Source organism: Neofelis nebulosa, chromosome 8 (assembly GCF_028018385.1).
Source record: "Neofelis nebulosa isolate mNeoNeb1 chromosome 8, mNeoNeb1.pri, whole genome shotgun sequence".
NCBI lineage: Eukaryota > Metazoa > Chordata > Mammalia > Carnivora > Felidae > Neofelis > Neofelis nebulosa.
This window is the reverse complement of record NC_080789.1, coordinates 9,951,515-9,972,684: the sequence shown is the minus strand read 5'-3', so window position 1 is coordinate 9,972,684 and position 21,170 is coordinate 9,951,515. Positions and strand designations below refer to the sequence as shown.

Here is a 21,170-nt window from a genome sequence, read left to right as displayed (position 1 = left end):
CAGCCCTAGAAGGCAGGTATTGTTATCCTATTTTATAGATGGAAAAAAAAAAAAACCAAAAAACAAACAAACAAACAAACAAAAACGAGGCTAAGAGAGAAGCTGAGACTTGTCTAAGGTCACTCAGCTGGTCAACAGTTGGGTTGTTATCTTGAGTCCAGGTTTAGCGGATTCCCTGTTCTGACCCCCTATGGCAAACTGCTTGCTAGGACTCAGGACACCAACATGTCACATCTGTTTTCTTAAGATCTGAGCCGGTTCCCCAATCTTTAAGATAAATGCCAACAGGGCCGGGGATTTGCTGATGAGCCTGGAGGAGGGGTGTGTGTGTGAGGAGGAGGTTAGAACAAACCCATACCTGGACCCAAAATCCTGATTGATACACACTCTAGGGTCAGTGAGCCTCTGGGAGGCATTACTGAGCTGCAAAATATGTTTGAACACCTAGTTAGCACTCACCCTGGTAGACAGGAAGAGATTTTGCACACAGGGAAATTTAACTTGCCCAGGATCCTACACGGCTAGCTCATGAGGCAGATTTGGAACTAAAACGACCCTTAGGCTCCTATCAATGGCTACCCTTGACGGGCACCTACTATGCGCCAAGCACTGTGCTCAGGGCTGGGTACCTCTCCACACCCTTGCTTCTGGGAGAAGCAGAGGCCTGGTGTAACGTGAGCCCTGCCCACTGGAGGAAAGGATATGGGATGCTCTTGGTTTTTTCCCTTCTGACTATCAACACGTCTTTGCCGTGCTGCTGCAGACTGGCGTGGTTCTGGAGGAAGTGCACAATCAAAGGGCTCTTCCCGTAAATGTTGAAGAAGTTCAAAGTCAGCTCGGGGCTTTTGCAGGCTGGGTAAGACTGAATAGGAAAGAGAGAGGGAAAAATAAGATATTGTCATTTTTACAGCCTGTATTAAGAAATGTAAAGGTACTCATCCTATTCTTTGTCCAGTAACTCCAGTTTTAGGATGCCATCCTAAAGAAATTACACCAATTAAAGAAAAAAAAGATTTAAGTACTAAATCAGATAGATATTTACAACGGCAAAAGATCAGAATAAACTGAGTGTTCAAGAAGATGTTGATGTCTCTACCCCAAGAAATAGTTATGCCACTATTAAAATGTTTATGAAGAGTCAATACTAAGGAACTGTTTCATATCTGATAGAAGATTAAAAAATCAAGATGCACCGGGGCGCCTGGGTGGCTTAGTTGGTTAAGCGTCCGACTTCAGCTTAGGTCATGATCTCGCAGTTCATGAGTTTGAGCCCCACATCAGGCTCTGTGCTGACAGCTCAGAGCCTGGAGACTGCTTCGGATTCTGTGCCTCCCTCTGTCTCTGCTCTTCCCCCTCTTGTGCTCTGTCTCTCTCTCAAAAAATAAATAAACATTTAAAAAAATTAAAAAAAAAAAAACCCCAAGATGCAGGGTGCCTCGGTGGCTCAGTCAGCTGAGCATCTGACTCTCAGTTTAGTCTCGGGTCATGATCTCAGGGTCGTGGGATTGAGCCCCGTGTCAGGCTCCACACTCAGTGCGGAGATTCTCTGCCCCTCTACTCTGCTTACGTGCTCTCTGTCTCTAAAATAAAATTTTTAAAAATCAAGAGGCAAAATTGGGTAGATGGTATTATGTATTTTCTTTTTTTTTTTAATGTCTATTTATTTATTTTAAAGAGTGCAAGTTGGGGAGAGGGGCAGAGGGAGAGAGAGAGACTCTCCAGCAGGTTCCATGCTCAGCATAGAGCCCGACACAGGACTTGAGCCCATGATGGTGGGATCATGATCTGAGCTGAAATCAAGAGTTGGACACTTAACCAACTGAGCCACCCAGGTGCCCCTGTATCTTTTCTATGAAAGAAATCAGTTAAGAAAAAAAAAAGATAGACAGGAGACTGGAAGCATAGTTACCAAAATGGTAACGATTCATTCGGCAAATATTTATTGGGTCCCTACCACGCGTATACACTGTTTTAGGTGCTGGGGATTCAGCCGAGAAGACAAATTCTAATGGAGCTTGCATTACAGTTGAGACAAAGACAATCAACAAACCAACAAATAAAAGAATAACATGACATTATGGAATAATAAGTGCTTCAGATAAGGATCAAGCAAGCGGGGCGCTTGGCATGTGACTCTTGACCCCGGATCTCAGGGTTGTGGGTTCGAGGCCACACTGAGTATAGGGATTACTTAAAATCTTTAAAAAAAAAAAAAAAAAGAAAAGAAAAAGAAAAAAAAAGAAGTGGGGCAAAGGGTGGAGGGTGGTGGGAAGGGAGACGGGGGAGGAGAGGGATCTTTTCCATGAAGTGGTCTGTGCAAAGGTAAGGAACCACAATCTTTTGTAAGTGTGACAGAAGCCACCAGAAGGTTTGAGCTGGGGCTCAACGTAATCGGACTAATTTTTCTGCAGATCCCTAGGAGTGCAATGCAGAGAAACTCCTGCAGTGGGTGAGAGGGGATGCGAGGAGTGGTTAAGAGGTCTCTGCAGTGGTTGGGGGGTGTTGGGTTAAAGAAGCAATACATTTTATTTAAAGAAGGAGTTATATGGGGCACTTGGGTGGCTCAGTCGGTTAAGCGTCCGACTTCAGCTCAGGTCACGATCTCGCGGTCTGTGATGAGTTCGAGCCCCGCGTCGGGCTCTGGGCTGATGGCTCAGAGCCTGGAGCCTGCTTCCGATTCTGTGTCTCCCTCTCTCTCTGACCCTCCCCCGTTCATGCTCTGTCTCTCTCTGTCTCAAAAGTAAATAAACGTTAAAAAAAAAATTTAAAGAAGGAGTTATAATTTAACTAAAAAACTCTGCCTCCTGCATAAGGGCTGTGACGACACCTGAGTGCACTCTTCTCTAAGCCTTTTTGGATTTGAATTGCTTCCTGAGATGTTTCTTCTGTCTATAACAGTCTCTGAACCTTGTCATTCGACATCTTGGGCCAGAAAACTGATGGTGGTGGGAGCTGTCCCGTGCATAGTAGGAAGCTGGGCGGCATCCCTGGTTTCTAGATGCCAGTAGGATGCCATCTCCTCCTTTACTCCCAGCTGTGACAACTGGAAATGTCTCTAGGCAGGGGCCAAGTCTCCCAGGGGGCAAACTTGCCCCTCCCCAGCCCCTATGGAGAATCACTGTTCAACAGCAAGATCCCACTGGGATCACAGAAACTTGGGGCTAGTAAGGAAGCTGCACATCACTTAGCCCAAGACTCCTAAACCCTACGGCCTACGAGGGGGCAAGTCTGTGTTCACTGGTCTCCAGTGAAATGAGGGCAAGAAGGAAAAAAATATTGTCGTAAATCTGACTTAAAGTGAGTGTATTCACTTTAAGGACGTTCTTTTATTCTGAGATTGCCTTTTCCGCTTTTTTGTATTAATAACCTTCCTTCTATGAAATGATGGTGATGGCAGATAAGCGGTCATTTTGCTTTAGTGAACTTATTTGGTGAAAAACAAATTGTTTCCCACAGTCTAGAAGATTCCAAAGTGGACCCAGGGTCCACTAATCTCGTTCCCCATTTATCCTAAACTTGTTCTTTTGTCTGCCCAGAATCCACCCTCCTTTCCTGACAGCCCCCGATTCTTGCACTGGAGGGAGTTCACCTGCCCTCCACTGCCTTCAGGCTTGTGGGGACTTTAAGCCAAAAGTCTTGCTCCCCCAGGGCGCCTGGGTGGCTCAGTGGGTGAAGCATATGACCAGCTCAGGTCATGATCGCTCAGTGCATGAGTTCGAGCCCCATTTCGGGCTCCGTGCTGACAGTGCAGAGCCTGGAGCCTGCTTCAAATTCTGTGTCTCCCTTTCTCTCTGCCCCTCCCCTGCTTGCTGTCTCTCTCTCTCTCTCTCTCTCTCTCTCTCTCTGTCTGTCTCTCTCTCTGTCTCTCAAAAATAAATAAACAATAAATAAACATTAAAAAATTGTTTAAAAAAATTCTTGCTCCCCTGTGAAGGCCACTAGCAGGGCCATCAGGGGGGTCTTCAGAGGTTTCACAGCTTCTTCCAGAGCCTGCCTCTCACCCACCCAGCTAGAACCAGGGCACGTGCAATAAGCTTGGTCAGTCAAAATTCCTGGGATTTTGAGTCTTGACTGGGGTAAACCGTAGACTGGAAACACATGGGGGCTCACCCGTTCCAGACATGTTACCTTGAAGAGATGGTTCAAGGGTTGGAAGGGCCATGATTCTTCTCCCGGTCCCTGGACTCACTTCAGACTTTCTAGCTACTCGATGTTCTTCTAGTCTTTGCTCACGGTGGCCAAGGCCGGATTTTGGCACTTACAAGCAAAGAATTCCAACGAACATACCTCCTTTTGATAATATTAGCAACAGGGAATGGTCCATTTTTGCTTCCCTAACTCTGGAAGCAAGGAATATATTACCCTCAGAAGCATCCAGTTCCACGGTTGGTAAGGACCTGATTTCTCCTCGCAGGGAGGAGGCAGGGGAGGGGCCTCGGGTACCGAGACCTGGGGACGGGAGTGCGAAGGGCTGGCCCTAGCCACAGCACCGGGCAAAGGCGGGCCAGTGTGCAAGGGGAGAGAGGTTCTGAGACGTCAGATCCAAGGGGCAGGGAGAAAGCAGAGTAGGGGCTAGGGTGAAGGGTTGGCATCAGAGACCTGGCAAGAGGAATGAGTTTCAAGAGGTCTGAGAGTCAGAGCTGGAACAAGCCCTGCAGACAGTCTGCCGCAGAGCCAGGTGGTAAAGCTGGTTTAAAATGACAACTTGGACCCTGAGGAAGTTCTTTCTTACGCGAGATAAAAATCTGACTCTCTGTAATTCTAACCGATCTTCCTCCAGAACCACGTGTTATGGAATAGTCCTTAAAATATCCGAGGAGAGCCCTTGATCTTCTCTTATTGTTGCCTTCTCCAACCTAAACATCCTTAGTGTTCTCGACGACTCATGGACAGGGGCGCCTGGGCGGCTCAGTTGGGTAAGCGTCTGACTTTGGCTTGGGTCACGATCTCACGGTTTCTGAGTTCAAGCCCCGCATCAGGCTCGCTGCTGTCAGCACAGAGCCTGCTTGGGATCCTCTGTCCCCCTCTCTCTGCTCCTCCCCCACTTGCACTCGTGCCTCTCTCTCTCTCTCTCTCTCAAAAAGAAAAGAAAGGAAAGTGGAGGGTGGGTCCAACTGGTGGGGCAACTAAAAGGTTTCTTTTTTTTTTTTTTTAATTTTATTTTTGGGACAGAGAGAGACAGAGCATGAACGGGGGAGGGGCAGAGAGAGAGGGAGACACAGAATCGGAAACAGGCTCCAGGCTCCGAGCCATCAGCCCAGAGCCTGACGCGGGGCTCGAACTCACGGACCGCGAGATCGTGACCTGGCTGAAGTCGGACGCTTAACCGACTGCGCCACCCAGGCGCCCCGACAACTAAAAGGTTTCTAAGAGCAACTCACTGTTCTTGGCCCCACTGTGATGAGGTCTCCCTTATTCTCACCTCTTTAAACTTAGTGATACCTTCTGTCTACTCGACACACACACAGGCCTGTGTGGGCGATTTTTCGAAAGTGAAGGGAAGAGGGGGGTTGCACATTTGGGCCCATGTGGTAGGTGCACAGCACATGCAGGACAGAAGAGGGGCTGGGTGCCAGTAAGCCCCCCAAGTTCACGGACATTTGGGGAGAGGACTGGGCTGCAAACAAATCCTGTAACAAATGCTTGAGCCGATCTTTGGCTAAATTCAAAGGAGCAGAGTGACCCCTGGTGACGTTCGGTCATGTGAGTAACGTTTTTGTATTGCAAATAGGCGATAATATAAAAATATTGGGGAAAAATTGGGAGAATATCTCATATAAGCGTAGAGTGATAAAGATCTTTCTTAATAAGAAATGAAATCAAGAAACCATAAAACAGAAGACCAATAAATATGGCTCTTAAAAAATTATGTTTCTCCCCCCAAATTACATTTTCTCACATAAAATACCATCATTAAAGTAAAAAGATTAAATAGTAAACATTTTTGCCAAACATATGACAAAGAATTGAACTTCTACAAACGAATTATAAGCAAAAGACTAAGAACCTCAAAAGTTGTCCTATTTCTACCAAGAATAGAAAAAACAAAAACGGGGCAGCTGGGTAGCTCAGTCAGTTAAGCACATGACTTCGGCTCAGGTCATGATCTCACAGTTCATGGGTTTGAGCCCCACGTCGGGCTCTGTGTTGACAGCTCAGAGCCTGGAGCCTGCTTTGGATTCTGTGTCCCCCTCGCTCTCTGCCCCTCCCCTGCTCACACTCTACCTCTCTCTCTTTCTCTCTCTCAAAAGTGAATAAATGCTAAAAAAAAAATTGGGGGGCATCTGGGTGGCTCAGTCAGTTAAGCGTCCAACTCCTGGTTTCAGCTCAGGTCATGGTCTCGCCTTTCGTGAGTTCGAGCTCTGCATCGGGTTCTATGGTGACAGTGCAGAGCCTGCTTGGGATTCCCTCTCTCTCCCTCTCTCTCTGTCCCTCCCCTGCTTGCTCTCTCTGTCTCTCTTGAAATGAATAAATAAACTTAAAAAAAAAATTTTAAACGTTAAAAAAAAATTTTTTTTTAAGAAGTTAGACACAGAGTTACCATATGACCCAACAATGCCACTCCTGGGTATATACCCGAGAGAATAGAAAAAATATGCACACACAAAAACTTGTATGTGAATGTTCATAGAAGCAGTGTTATTCATAGCAGCCAAACGATGGAAACAACCCAAATGTCCATCTGCCAGTAGATGGATAAACACAGTGGGTCTATTCATACATGGCATGTTATTCAGCCATAAAAAGAAATTAAGTACTGATCCACGGTACCGCAGGGATAAAGTTTGAAAGCATTATGCTAAGTGACAGAAATCAGTGATAGAAGGCCACCGATTGTATGATTCCATTTATACGAAATGTCCAGAACAGGGAAATCTGTACAGGCAGAAAAGTAGATTGGTGGCTGAAGAGACTGGGGGGACAGGGGACCGGGGAGGGACTGCTAATGAGTATGCAGCTTCTTTTTGGGGTGATAAAAGTGTTCTGGAATCAGATAGTGGTCATGATCACACGACTAAACTAAAGCCCACTAAATTGTACATTACAATGCTGAACTGTATGGTATATAAATTGTATCCTTTTGAAAATCTTGGTTCTACCACCTACTAGCCATTTGGCGTGAAGTGAAATGCTTAATATTTCTGAGCCTAAAATGGGGATAATAAGTAAAAACTACTTTTCATAGGGTTGTGCGAAGATTAAATGAGTCAATACATATGACGTGTTTAGAATGATGTTTGGCATACAGTAAGCACTCAAAAAATGTTGGCCATTATGTGTTAGGTTGAAAAAGCAAAGTGCAAAATAGTGTATATTCGATTGTGGTTTGTATATATTAAAAAAAGGTTTGTGTTCCTTGACATCCGCCCGATATTTCTGGAAGGGTATATGGGAAAATAGTGTTTGCCTCTGGGCCAGGGGCATAGGGTCTGGCGTGAAAGAGAAATTTACTTTTTATTTTTATTTATTTATTTATTTTTAAAAATTTTTTTTTCAACGTTTTTAATTTATTTTTGGGACAGAGAGAGACAGAGCATGAACGGGGGAGGGGCAGAGAGAGAGGGAGACACAGAATCGGAAACAGGCTCCAGGCTCCGAGCCATCAGCCCAGAGCCCGACGCGGGGCTCGGACTCACGGACCGCGAGATCGTGACCTGGCTGAAGTCGGACGCTTAACCGACGGCGCCACCCAGGCGCCCCGAAATTTACTTTTTATTACGTGCCCTGCAACGCTGTTTGATTTGACCATGGGCAAAGAACAGGCAGCAGGTTACATCCAAGCTGTGCCTCAAGTGGTAGAATCACACGTTGGCTCCTCGGTCAGGAGTGTCCCGCGGGCCCCCGTGAATAGCGTACTGAGCTAGCTCTCCTTTGGCACTTCCCTTCCCCTTGTCTCTGCCAGGCCGTTGGCTCTCAGCTGCTTCCCATTCCTTTTAAAATCCACCACCATCCGCTCCACCCGCTTGGCCTCCCCTCCCCACCAAGCTGGGTCACAGAGTAGGACACGACTGTTCATCACCCACCGCCAGCCCTGTCAGCAGGAAGGGCCGTCACCACTGCTGGACTTTATTTTCCCCGTTTTATGGAAGGAGGTCAGAAGAGTTGAGTCACCTGCTCAAGTAACACAGCTGAAAAGAGTCAGCACCAAGATCTGAACCCATGTCCGTCTGTCTTTTCCATCACGCCCTGCCCTACTTCTCAGAACGTCACCGCTAAATGCTGAGGGGGAACAGGCAGTGGTAAAGTATGGAGAAATGAAGGAGGCTCAAGAACCGAAGGCTGAAGGTGCCATTGATGTAAACTACCGTCCGCAGAGGTTTGTGGGGAAGAGCTAGGGGCGGGGAGGAGAAGAGGAGAGAAAACACATTAATCCAGGGACTTTCGAGTTCTGGGGACTTTGCTAGTGGCAAAGCTCGGTGATTAACAGCTCAGGCTCACAGTCTGACAGATCCGTGTGCAACTCTTGGCTTTAACACTCATCTGCTTTGTGAATTTAGACAATGCTCTGAGCATCACTTTCCTCACTAATAAACTGAAGAAGACTAGGAAGAGTTATCTCAGAGGACTGTGACAGTAAAATAAAATATACTGCGTGTACAGGTTTAGTTTAATGTCCGACATGTAGTAAATGTCCATTAGATGTTAAATATTACTACCTCAGGTGAACCTCATAAGAGCGCCATGACCTAGGAATTACTGTCCCATTTTCTAGAGTAGGGCAATGAAGCTCAGTGCTCTCTTCCCATTACACCAAGGCTCCTGAATTTCAAGCAGGTAATTTAACCCCCTGGAGAAATCCAGATAAAATGCCCAGTTAATGGGTGCCTGCCTCCACCAGGAATCACTCTTAGGAGATTTCCTGACTATATCACCCACGTCTGTAAGAAATACCCCCATTCTGACCCTGACATCTTCACAGGGCTGGCTTTTCTCCCCAGATCTCCTAGCCCCTCTGAAATCATCTCTACTATTATATTTCCAATCATGTGCTCACCTGCTTGGGAAGCATATTCTCATATTCTCTTGCTTCTGATATCCTCTTGACTTGCTTTGCAGCTTTCCTCAAGACCAGAGTCTGCCGGCGATTCTCTGTCCATATAACGTCGGCAAAAAAATAAATAAATAAAAGGATCATTGGAGCTTGCCAGCTGTGATAAGGAAGCATGTATGGCAGATCTCCGCTTCCTAATCGCATGCATTACCTGGGTATATTCAGGTCATTGGGAAATAGTTCAGGTAAATTCATACAATCTCACTTGTACTTTAGCCAGATATATACCTGCGGCCACACATTTGTCCCTCTACTTATCTGTCCATCCATCCATCCGTCCATCTATCCATCCAACAAACATCCACTGAGCATTTACTATGTGTTAGGTCCATGCACGGGGCTGGAAATAGACTATCTTCGAGCAACTCACAGCTTCGTGGGAAAAAAAAGACATGCAAATAACAAGTGTAACACCAACTCAGACGCCACGCATACGGTTCTCTACGAGTTACACCATGGCCAGAGAATAAGGAAGGGGAGGCCTGATGGCTTTAAAAATGCTAAGCAGCGGGGTGCCTAGCTGGCTCAGTCAGTAGAGCATGCAATGTCTTGATCTGGGGGGTTGTGAATTCAAGCCCCCCATTGGGTATAGAGCTAACTTTAAACAAACAAACAAACAAACAAATAAAATAAAATGCTAGTAGGATCAGAAAGGGTGTTGAGAATAAAAGACCCAACTCTTGCACAAAATTATGGCTTTACTGTGGGAGAAGGTTGACACAGACCATCTTAAAGATGGGCAGAGAGATGGGGCGCCTGGGTGGCTCAGTCGGTTAAGCGTCCGACTTCGGCTCAGGTCACGATCTCGCGGTATGTGAGTTCGAGCCCCGCGTCGGGCTCTGTGCGGACTGCTCAGAGCCTGGAGCCCGTTTCAGATTCTGTGTCTCCCTCTCTCTCTGACCCTCCCCCGTTCATGCTCTGTCTCTCTCTATCTCAAAAATAAATAAATGTTTAAAAAAAAAAATTAAAAAAAAAAAAGATGGGCAGAGAGAAACAACGGATCATCGATAAAGGGACAACAGAATGACTGCAGAGTTCTCAACAGTAATGACAGAAAGCAGAAGGCGATGGAATCAAATCATCAAAGCATTTAGGTAGACTTGTGGACCCATAGGAACTATCTTCAAGAACAAAGGTGAAATAGGGGTGCCTGCATGGCTTGGTCAGTTAAACGACTGACTCTTGGTTTTGGCCCAGGTCATGATTTCACGGGTTCGTGAGTTCCAGCATCAGGCTCTACAACGGTGTGGAGCCTGCTTGGGATTCTCTCTTCTCCCTCTCCTGCCCTCCCACACATGTGCTCTCTCTCTCTCAAAATAAATAAATAAACTAAAAAAAAAAAAAAAAGAACAAAGATGAAATAAAGACATTCATAGAAAAATAAAAACTAAGGGAACTTACCAAAACGCTTGTGATAAAGGAACTGCTAAAAATTCTCTTTCTCATTCTCTCTTTCTCTCTAAATATCTGTCTACCTAATTTTTTTTTTCCAGGAAAAATGATCCCAGAAAGATGGTCTGAGCATCAGGAAGCAGGAAGATAAACTGACAGTTTAAGACCAAACAAAAATTACCTGCTATAATAAGTGTAATATGTAATTTGTGAGGTTTTAAAATAGAACAGAACTAAAAACTCTAGACAAAATAGCATTTAAGTCTGGACAGAAGAGATTGGAGTTAAATTTGTCCAAGTCCTTGCTTTGCTCGGGAAAGGAAGTGGGTTAAGATATTATTTAACTTTACATAAAGCTAAGTATGCATGAGAAAATTTCAAATGCACACAATAAAGCAAGGTTTCTCAATCTTGGTGTTACAGACATTTTAGCCAGATGATTCCTTGTTGTGGGGGATGTCTTGTGCATCGTAGGATGCTTAGCAGTATCCCTGACCTCTACCCACTAGATGCCAGTGGCAATCTCTCCCCAGGACATTTATGGTCCCAAATGTCTCCAGACATTGCTAAATGTCCCTTGGCTGGGGTGGGGAGTGGTTAGCCCTGTTTGAGATTCACTGCAATAAAGAATAATCTGTAATGAAGAACAGAGACAGAATATATAGCATCCAAACAATTAGAATAAAATGGAGTAAGAAAAAAAGAACCAAAAGAATTCTATCAGGATTCCAGTTCTGGTTAAGATAAAGTAAGCAGTCCCTACTCCATCTCTTACTAAATGCAACTAAAAACCCTGGGCATAACGGATGGGGTAGCTTTCTGAGGAAAAGTAGACGCTGGCAGGTGACTTGGAGAAGGAAACCAGAACTCAAAATAAGAACCATATGGCAGTGAATTTCCTGGATTTATTTTCTTCCTCTTAAATGTCTCAGCTCAAAGGCAACATGAATCCCAGAGCTGAGCATCAGGGGAAGACAGAAAGAGATCTAACAGAAGCTCTCTGTTTGTGGTCATGATCCCCCCGCCCCCCGAAGAGTGGGGGAAATCCTGGATTCTTTTCTCTCCCACACGTGCATCTCGGCAAGCCCTCTTCCGGAAGCTTGCAAACCTGTATGGTGGTGACAGCAGGAGAAGTGGCAGCTGGATAGGTATCTAAAACTCTGAGGGACGGGAGCCCTTCTCTGGACCATGGATTTGTGGTTCAGAAAGTAGGAAGGGAATCTCTGTCACTTTTTTTTTCTCCCTCTGTCTTCCCAGTTGGCCATGAAGGCAGACCCAGTCACAGGAAGTATGCAGAAGAGTGGAGAGACGGAAGTTCTAACTTTCTAGCAGAAGACCAGACAGGGGTGCCTTTGGAGCCAGTGTGGGAAAGAAGAGAGAGGTCAAGAAGGGAATCCCATAGGGGTACCTGAGTGGCTCATTGGGTAAGCTTAAGCGTCTGACTCTTGATTTTGGCTCAGGTCATGATCTCAGAGTTGGTGAGTTCAAGCCCAAGTCAACTCCATGTTGAGTGTGAGCCTGCTTGGGATTCTCTCTCCCTCCTTTTGTGCCCCTCCCCCACTCACTCGTGTGTGTGTGTGTGTGTGTGTGTGTGTGTGTGTGCGCGCGCGCGTGCCCGCGCGCGCACACTCTCTCTCTCCCTTCTCAAAATAAACTGAAAAAAATCTTTTTTAATGTTTATTTGTCTTTGAGAGGGAGGGAGGGAGAGAGAGAGAGAGAGAGAGTGGGGAAGGGGCAGAGAGGGAGGGAGACACAGAATCTGAAGCAGGCTCCAGGCTTTGAGCTGTCAGCACAGAGCCCAAGGTGGGGCTCAAACCCACGATTCATGAGATCATGACCTGAGCCGAAGTCAGACAATTAACCAACTGAGCCACCCAGGCACCCCCAAAATAAACATTAAAAAAGCAGGGGAGCTGAAAGAAAAGAACTACCAACCCAGAATAACCAAAAAAAAAAATCCTTCAAGAAAGAAGGTGAAATAGAGACATTCTCAGATGAAAGAAAACTAAGGGAATTCATTGCCAGCAGGCCTATTGGAAATGGATTACTGAAGGAAGGGTTTTTTTTTTTTCCTCAGATAGAAGGAAAATGGTATGAGAAGAAAACCTGGAAATTCAAGAATAATGGAAAAACAATATGGGACGCCTGGCTGGCTCAGTCAGAAGAGCATGTGACTCTTGACCTTGGGGTTGTGAGTTCAAGCCCCACGTTGGGTGTAGAGATCACTTAAAAATAAAATAAAATAAAATAGAAAAGAATGGAAAAACAATAGAAATCATAAATATTTGGTTATGTACAGTAAATACGTGTTAAAAATAGTAAATATATAACGTAAATAGTATATAACGGTGGCTATACACAGTAAACATAGACTGTTTCTCCTCTTACATTCTTCAAAATATGTGGGATGATCACTTTGGAGTATAGCTTGGCAGTTTCTCAAACTGTTAATCATATGACCCAGCAGTTCTACCCCTATGTTTACATACACCCGAGAGAAATGAAAACATACGGCCACACAAAATCTTCTCTGTGGGTGTCCATACTGACATTCTTTATTTATTTTTTTAATTTTTTCAATGTCTATTTATTTTCGAGAGAGAGAGAGAGAGACAGACAGAGCGTGACAGGACGAGGGGCAGAGAGAGAGGGAGACGCAGAATCCGAAGATGACTCCAGGCTCTGAGCTGTCAGCACAGAGCCCGACGCGGGGCTCGAACTCACAGACTGTGAGATCATGACCTGAGCTGAAGTTGGATGCTCAACCAGCTGAGCCACCCAGGTGCCCCCCAGCATTCTTTATGATAGCTGCAAAGTGGACAACCCGAACTGAATAAAAATTAAAAGACCATATCCAACACATTTGTGAAATGCCTCCATGTGCAGAGGGAAATCTATAGCATTAAATGTTCATGTTAGAAAAAAAGGTTTTCATTTTTATTCAGTTCAAAATATTTTCTTACAAAATTTTTTTTTAATGTTTATTTATTTTTGAGAGAGAGAGAGAGAGAGCAGGAGAGGGGCAGAGAGAGAGGGACACAGAATCTGACGCAGGCTCCAGGCTCTGAGCTGTCAGCATAGAGCCCGATGCGGGGCTTGAACCCACGGACCACAAGATCATGATTTGAGCTAAAGTCGGATGCTTAACCGACTGAGCCACCCAGGCACCCCCAAAATATTTTCTAATTCCCTTTAGTACTTCCTCTTTGACTCACAGGTCTTCATGAATTTGAATGTGCAGTTGACCCTTGAACAATGTGGGTTGGAACTGTACAAGTCCACTTATATGCAGATCTTTTACAGGACAGTATATATACTTTAAATATATATATTTTCTCCACCTTATGATTTTCTTAATAGCATTGTCTTTTCTCTAGCCTACTTTATTATAAGAATACAGTATATAATACATATAACATGCAAAACATGTGTTAATCAACTGCTTATGTTGTTGGTGAGACTTTAAGTTAGCAGTAGGCTATTAGCAGTTACGTTTTGGGGGGAGTCAAAAGTTATACATGGATTTTTGACTGTGTGGCAAGATCATCGTCCCTAACCCCTGTGTCATTCAAGGGTCAACTGCATGCTTATATTGAGGTCTTATACTGAAGTCTCCTACAAATACATTTTTTTAAAATTTTTAATGTTTCTTTATTTTGAGAGAGAGACAGAGCACGCACAGAGAAGGGGCAGAGTGAGATGCAGACACAGAGACCGAAGCAGGCTCCAGGCTCCAAGCTGTCAGCACAGAGCCCAACATGGGGCTCGAACTCATGAACCAAGAGATCATGACCTGAGACACTTAACCCACTGAGCCACCCAGGCGCCCGTCTCCTACAAATATTGACCTCTGTTTGGAACCTGGCTGTACCTCTCAATGAGTGGTTCCCAAGTTGTTCTTTTTTTTTTTTTTTTAATAACAGCTTGATTGAGATATAATTCACATACTAACATCTCTGAGCTTCCATTTCTCCGTAAAGAAAAAGGATTGCTTAATTTTTTGGAATAATGATCGCATGCGTGTAATTGCCCGCAACGATACTTAAGAGTTCCTGTTCTGTGTTTTCTTAGGTTCTGTATTTGTCTATTTGGCATCCAGTAATTACAGGGCAAAACTGATGGCCAGTGCTGCTCATGTCTCCCCTGTGACCCAGAGGCCATGCTCTGAACCATCGACTTCTCCAACTCCCTCACACCAAGGCAGTATTTCCCCCGCCCCTAAATCACCCCAAGGCCCGGTGCCAGACAACCAGAGACAGTGCCTACGTCCCAGAGCCCACCAGGAACTCAAACTAGATAATCCCAACCTGTTTACCTTTCATGCCTTGTCTTTCCCAGAGAAATCCCAGTAAAGGTGGTGGCCTGAGCCTTCCCCTTGCTCCATTCCGCCCCCTGGCCGACACCGGTGATCCCTCCCATGACCCTGTGCGTCTGGGTCTCTGTTCCTAGGACAACTGTGAGTAGCAGACTTTTCTTTCAGTGGCATTGGCCTCTCTGTGTGGTCACTCAGTCTCCTTCAGAAATTAACACCTGGACACAAATCAATTCTTACCTCAACAAATGTTGAGTTTCGCGGGGGGAAGTGGATGGGAGCAGTAATCATGTCTTAGGTATTTTTCTTCCTTTGCAAACAACCTTTCTTCCCCACAAGTATCAGCGCTGTGCTGAACTCCTCATCATAAGAGTGGAACTTAATCAGTGTTTGTTGAACTGAAAAGATAATTATGTTCTCTCCTAAGATATCACTTGGTGTCAAGACCCAGGCTAGAACCACAAGTGTAGACCAGGGTGGCTAGAACCACAAGTGTAGACCAGGGTGGCACATTATGTCTGAACAAACCCAGGAACCCAGGGCTTGTGAGATCATAACTAAGTCAAACGCCTACATTTCCCTTTTAAGACAGCTCGTGTACCTTTTGTGGCATTCTGTGTTTGTGAGCCATCCCGTGATTTCTTCTTGGCCATAGGACCTTTCTCCGTGGTTGAATTTATACAGGAAGACTCCAGGAGAGGAAAAAAAAAAAGAAGAAGAAGAAGAAGAAGATGATGAAATTGAGTAAAATTGGTTGGGAGAGGAATACTAACAGTCAACATGCAATTTCCCAGATATTTCTCCTCGTTCTTAGCGATGCATCACGTGGAGGGAGACCACTCAGCAGAGCCTGGGCACCCAGCCCTCTAGCCAGGGCGCGTGGCCAAGAGGTGGCTGCAAATGCAGGTGCTGGGGGCTGAGCAGACCGGGATGCCAGTCCCAGCCCTGTCCCTCAGCAGCCGCTAAGCTTGGACAAGTCTCTGGACGTCTCGGTTGCCTTGGTTTCCTATTCGGTTCTTAGGAGGATTAAGTCAGCTAATGCGTGCAAAGCAAAGCACATGTGTGGCTGCTTATGGGAAGTGGACCGAGAGCACTGTGGCCATTGTTCACGCAATCACTTACCACACTCCCTCGGGGGACATTTCACTTAGCAACTACTACTGTGTCTATTACTAGGCAGACCCTGAGACCTAGCCCCTTGCCCAGAGGAGCTCCCAGTCCAGCAGGGGAGAGAATGGTAAGTAGATAATTACGCAAAGGGGTGGGCAGATTCACATATCTCTTAGAGAAGTAACGTAAGTTAGGATTAGGTTTGTAGATCAGTGACTCAAAATAACAGTGGCTCAAACTAGGTAGAAATTTCCCTCCCACGTAACAGTCTGAAGGTACGCAATCCAGGGTTTATATTGGTATTTCTGTGGTGGTAAGTCCTTAGGGACTCTGACTTCTTCCAGAGTCCCTTCTTCATGGTTCCACCTTTCCTAAGATAGGACCCTTGTTCTTAGGGTCCAAGATGGCAGCAAGAGCTCCAGCCATCACATTCACATTCCAGGCAGCAGAATGGAGAAAAGGAAACAGAGACAAAGGATTCATTCGCATGAGCTGTGTTTTAAGGAAGATTCCTAAAAACTGCCACTTCTATTTCCTTAACTGGATCTGAGTCACATGGGCTACATGTGAAATCTAGGGGGGGCTAGGAAACATCTTTATTCTGCCCATGTATGTGCACAGCTACACATCCAAGGTTCTTTTTCTACAGGGGAGGTGAATGACAGATAGTGGGGAACAATGACTAGTCTGCCACAGGCTGAACGAGCAGACTATAGGCAGGAAGCCAGAGTGGGGAATGCTTGATCCTGCCTGGGGGAGAGCTGGAGGGCTTCCAAGGAGAGAAGATGCTTTTGTTCTGTCTTTAAGGATGAGTGGGAGTTTGGCAACGTTAAACAGATGGCCCACCAAGAGGCAGACGAGCAGTCCACCAGCCTCAACAACCGCTTTGCTTTATATAAATACAGTATTTGAATGGGAGGAACGCTGAGACGGCTTCCCATGTCCCATGCAGCTGGCTGTCCGACAGCCACTGAGTTTTATAGGGTCGAAGCGGTTCCTGGGGTGTGAGACAGAAAACACTCCCGGGCTCGATGAAGCATCACGTGCCTTGTTAACAGGCCTCAGGGAGATCATGTTATACACGCGAGGAGATTGTCCTGGGTTTGTCTGTTGTTGGAAGGGCGGTGGGGCGATGCGAAAAGAGCTCGGATGCCAGCTGAGGTCAGCTGTTTGGCCCGGGGGAAGCTGTTCACCCCTGTGAGTCTACTGCTTTCCCCGTCAAATAAAGGCAATACGACATCCTTGCAAGGACGTCGTAAGGGCCTAGAGAGGACACTTCCCCACGCACTCTGTCAGGTTGTGACCAGCAGCCATGCCCAAGCTATGAGGCAAGGCGACTATCATGCAGGTGGGGCGTAGGCTAAGATTGTCCTGGGGCTCCCTCCCCAGCACGGCCCAGAGGAGACGGAACCGTTCTGTCCCACGTGGTCACCCTGCTACTCAGACGGCACGCGCTGAGGGCTCAGCTGTGATGGGACAGGGCAGCCCCGGAGCCTCTTTTTGAGCCAAGGTGAGATTCGATCTGGGGCTGCCCAGAAATGTCCAGGAGGGCAGTGGGCTTTAGAGCTGGTATTAGCAGGCACGGGCACGAGCTGGAGGAGTTGGAATCATTACTGTTATTGACCCTTACCGTACCCATGCCCTGGAGCTTGGGAAAACTCCGGATAAAATGAGTAGACACTCTGACCAAACCTGACTGACCTGGGGCCTCCCCTGTCAGGTGTGACGCCCATTGTGAGATAAGAACACAGAGGCTCAGATTTGCTCAGAGTTGCACAACTGAGAGATGACATCACCTTAGAGGGGACTTTAGGTCTGCTGCACCAAGCTAGCCTATGACTCCATGGGGGTCATTCACTCCTAACTCCCATACTTTGTCACAGATACAGACAACTTGGGTAGGACTTGATCTTTAACTCAGACCTCTCCTCCAAAGTCTAGCCTTGCAGACTGAACTACCTGGGTGACGTCTGCCTTCACGCTTCTCATAGGCTTCCTCAAGGTCACAAGTTCAAAACTGAGCTCTTGGTAGCTTTCCCCTGCCCCAAACGCTATGCTCTCCCGCTCAGTAAATGGCTCCATTCAGATGCTTCAGCCACACACCGGAAAGCATTTTTGGCTCCTTCCTTTTTTCCCTACCCTTCCTCCCCACTCCCAAGGCCATTCTGTGAGCACAGCTTGAAAGATCTGACTCCAAAACACACTTCAGGTCTCTGCTTCTCCTCATCTGCTGTCACAGTCTCTTCCCGAGACAACTACAAAGCCTCCTAACTGGTCCTCTGTCCCCTTGTGTTACATTCTCCGTATTCAGAAGACAGTGTGATCTTATAAAAAGAAAAGTCGAGTGGTGTCTTTCCCTTATTTTAATGGATTCCAGTAGCACTTACATTATATCCATACTCCTTGCTATGACTCTCCCAACTGTCCAGACCGCTGCTTCCCTCGCCTTGACTCCTGCCCCTCTTTCCTATGGTTCCGTCGCCTCTGGGATTGCCTGGTGGGGAGGGCCCCCAGGCAATCTTAGCTTATGCCCCATCTGCACTGGGTGACAATATCACTGGCCTTCTCTCTGTTCCTTGGATAGCTCAAGCTCTTTGTGTGTGTGTGTGTGTGTGTGTGTGTGTGTGTGTGTGTGTGGCTTCAGGGCCTTTGCACACATGTTTCCTTTTTCAGGAAGGTTCTTCCATTAACTCTCTTTTTTTAATGTTTCTATTTATTTTTGAGACAGAGAGAGACAGAGCATGAGCAGGGGAGGGGCAGGGAGAGGGGGAGACACAGAATCTGAAGCGGGCTCTAGGCTCCGAGCTGTAAGCACAGAGCCCGATGCGGGGCTCGAACTCATGGACTGTGAGATCACGACCTGAGCCGAAGTCGGACGCTCAACCGACTGAGCCACCCAGGCGCCCCTCTTCCATTAACTTTTAATGGCTGACTCCTCATCCTTTGGTTCTCAGCTTAAATGGCTCCTTCTGGGGGTGTTATCTGTCACATGTGTGCCCTTCCTTCTCCATATACGCAAGACTCATGCCCCAAGGTGAAAGACGTAAGGTACTCCCCCAGCTTCTTTTGGGCTGTGAAGCAGACATTTCACCAAAGTTCTACCCTTTAGATGCACCACACCTGCCTTCAGGGTATGAATGACCAACATGATGAAGCAGTGCCCTGCAGAGTCCAAGCAGACTCCAGTTTGGGGAAGTCTGTTGACAGGAAAGCAGAGCAGAGCTTTGAGCATCTGGTCCCAGGAACACTGACTGGGGCACAGCAGTGTACCTTTGTGGGGGTGGAGGGGGCGGCGGCGGGGGCGGGGAATGGTTTGGGCTTCATTCTTGGTGGCCTGGCCTTTGAAACCAACATGCTGGCCCTTCCTGGGGGCGGTGCATCACCGTTTCCCTTGAACACATTTCTTCCTGAAGGAGACTACTGTTTGCAGGTAAGAAGATGATGATTCTTCCTTACAAAGATCTTCTTTAACTGTCTTCTCTAATTTTTTTTAATTTTTTTTTTCTTAGCATTTATTTATTTTTGAGAGGCAGAGACAGAGAGAGAGCGCAAGCACAAGTCGGGGAGGGGTGGAGAGAGAACGAGTCACAGAATCAGATGCAGGCTCCAGGCTCTGAGCTGTCAGCACAGAGCCTGACGCGGGGCTCGAGCCCACGAACCGTGAGATCATGACCTGAGCCAAAGTCAGACGCTCAACCGACTGAGCCACTCAGGCACCCTGGAGTTTATGTTCTAATAGAGGGAGACAGATACTAAACACTACATAAATCCCCCAGGAAAAAGAGCAGCCTGTGATAAGCACTGTGCAGGGCATTCAATTAGCCACGTGATGATAGAGCGTCCCTGGGCAGTCAGGACCGGCCTCACTAGGGCAATGTCAATGAAACTGGAATCTGAATGTCAAGAAGGAGCCAGCCCTTCCTTAGAACTCTGAGGAAAGCACGTTCCAGGCGAAGGGGACAGTTAGTGCAAAGGCTCAGCTGGACACAGGCCTGGAGGGTCCAAGGGCAGAAGGAAGTCCGGTGGGCTGACTGGGGCCGAGGGAGGGAAAGGGTGTGAAGAGGCTGGAGAGAGAGGTGGTGGCCCGATCCTGAGGGGCAATCCAACTCAGGCTAAGGGGCCTGGATTGGATTCCCAGTGCACTGGAAAAACTGCTGGAGGCTTGAGGTGGAGAACAGCCTCATCTGGTGTCTATGAGAAGGTCACTCTGGTGGCTGTGCTGAGACTGGACTGGGGCCAAGGGAGGAGCCCAGGAAGAGGCTGCTGCAGTCAGCCGGGAGCAAACTGATGCCGGACCCTGGGAATCAGCAACCTCCTCACCCCTTTCCAGGTCAAGATCCTCCTGGCGGGGCCCCAGGGGGCAGTTGGATACACCAGCGTCGGGAGGGAGATTTGGGTGTTACTGGCCAGCGGACCAGATGAGACCACATGGGGAGAACATGTAAGTGGAGGGGAAGGGGCCGGGACAGACTGACTGGCTGAAAGGACAGGGAGCCAGCAAGGAAGACGGAAAAGGAGCAGCCAGCCGGGAAGGAAGCCACTTGCAAAAGCCTGGCAACACAGAAGCCAAGCGGAAAAAGTGGTTCAGGAAGGTGGGAGTAGCCAACCATGTGACACAGACTAGAGCAGGCAACAGATTAGGGTCTGGGCCAAGGCAGGAGCCGCCCCGCTGCAATGATGCCCTGAGGGCAGGAACCGACTGGAGGGCTGAGGCAAGGAAGTGTGGGTGCAGATGAGGCTTTCAAGAAGTTCTGGCAGGACAGGCAGCAGGAAATGGCGGTGCAGAGGCAAAGGCCGGAAGTGCTAAGGCAGGACTGTTCAAAGATGGGCGTGATCCCACCGAGTGGGAGAAAATGACGACACAAGACAGAGGGGTTTGGTCCCCAGGGGGTGGGGTCCAGGGCACAAGCGGGGGCAGGGCCCGTCCTCCATAGGCCAATGGTGAGGGTACAGATGGGGGCAGGTGCCTCGTGGTAGGAAAGGGAGTGCCTTCCTGCTGACTGCTTCTAATTTCCCAGTGAAGACGCTCCCTGGAGGGTGCTGGGGTGAAGGGCGAGTGAGACAGGCCGCCTGCAGTACAAGAATTCTGGGAAGGGAGACCAAGTGACATGAGGGTTTGGGGGAGGGGAGCACATGCTGGGGAAGTGTGCCAGCATAGGCGGGCAGTGCTAAGCGCCCCGTTGAGACGTGCGGCCGTGGATTGACAGGGGCCCTGGCCACACAGACACATGTGCTACGATCTTCATCATGGCGGGGAGAAGGCCCTGCTATTATTGTGCTCATGTCACACCTGCGGAAACCAAG

At 47.3% G+C, this 21,170-nt stretch overlaps 1 protein-coding gene across 4 annotated transcripts in view; it reads right to left on the bottom strand.

Annotated features, from left to right (window-relative positions):
- The window catches only part of FAM227A (family with sequence similarity 227 member A), a 69,544-nt gene that overhangs the window by 21,335 nt on the left and 27,039 nt on the right, over nt 1-21,170 (bottom strand). For all 4 annotated transcript variants that reach the window (XR_009265308.1, XR_009265309.1, XM_058741274.1 and 1 more), the window contains 3 exons: nt 15,358-15,445; nt 8,996-9,090; nt 706-862 (listed from right to left, as the gene is read on the bottom strand). Coding sequence is in view for 2 of the 4 variants with exons in the window: in XM_058741274.1 (XP_058597257.1) it covers nt 706-862; nt 8,996-9,090; nt 15,358-15,445 (340 nt within the window). In the remaining 2 variants the exon portion in view is untranslated. The remainder of the gene's footprint in view (nt 1-705; nt 863-8,995; nt 9,091-15,357; nt 15,446-21,170) is intronic.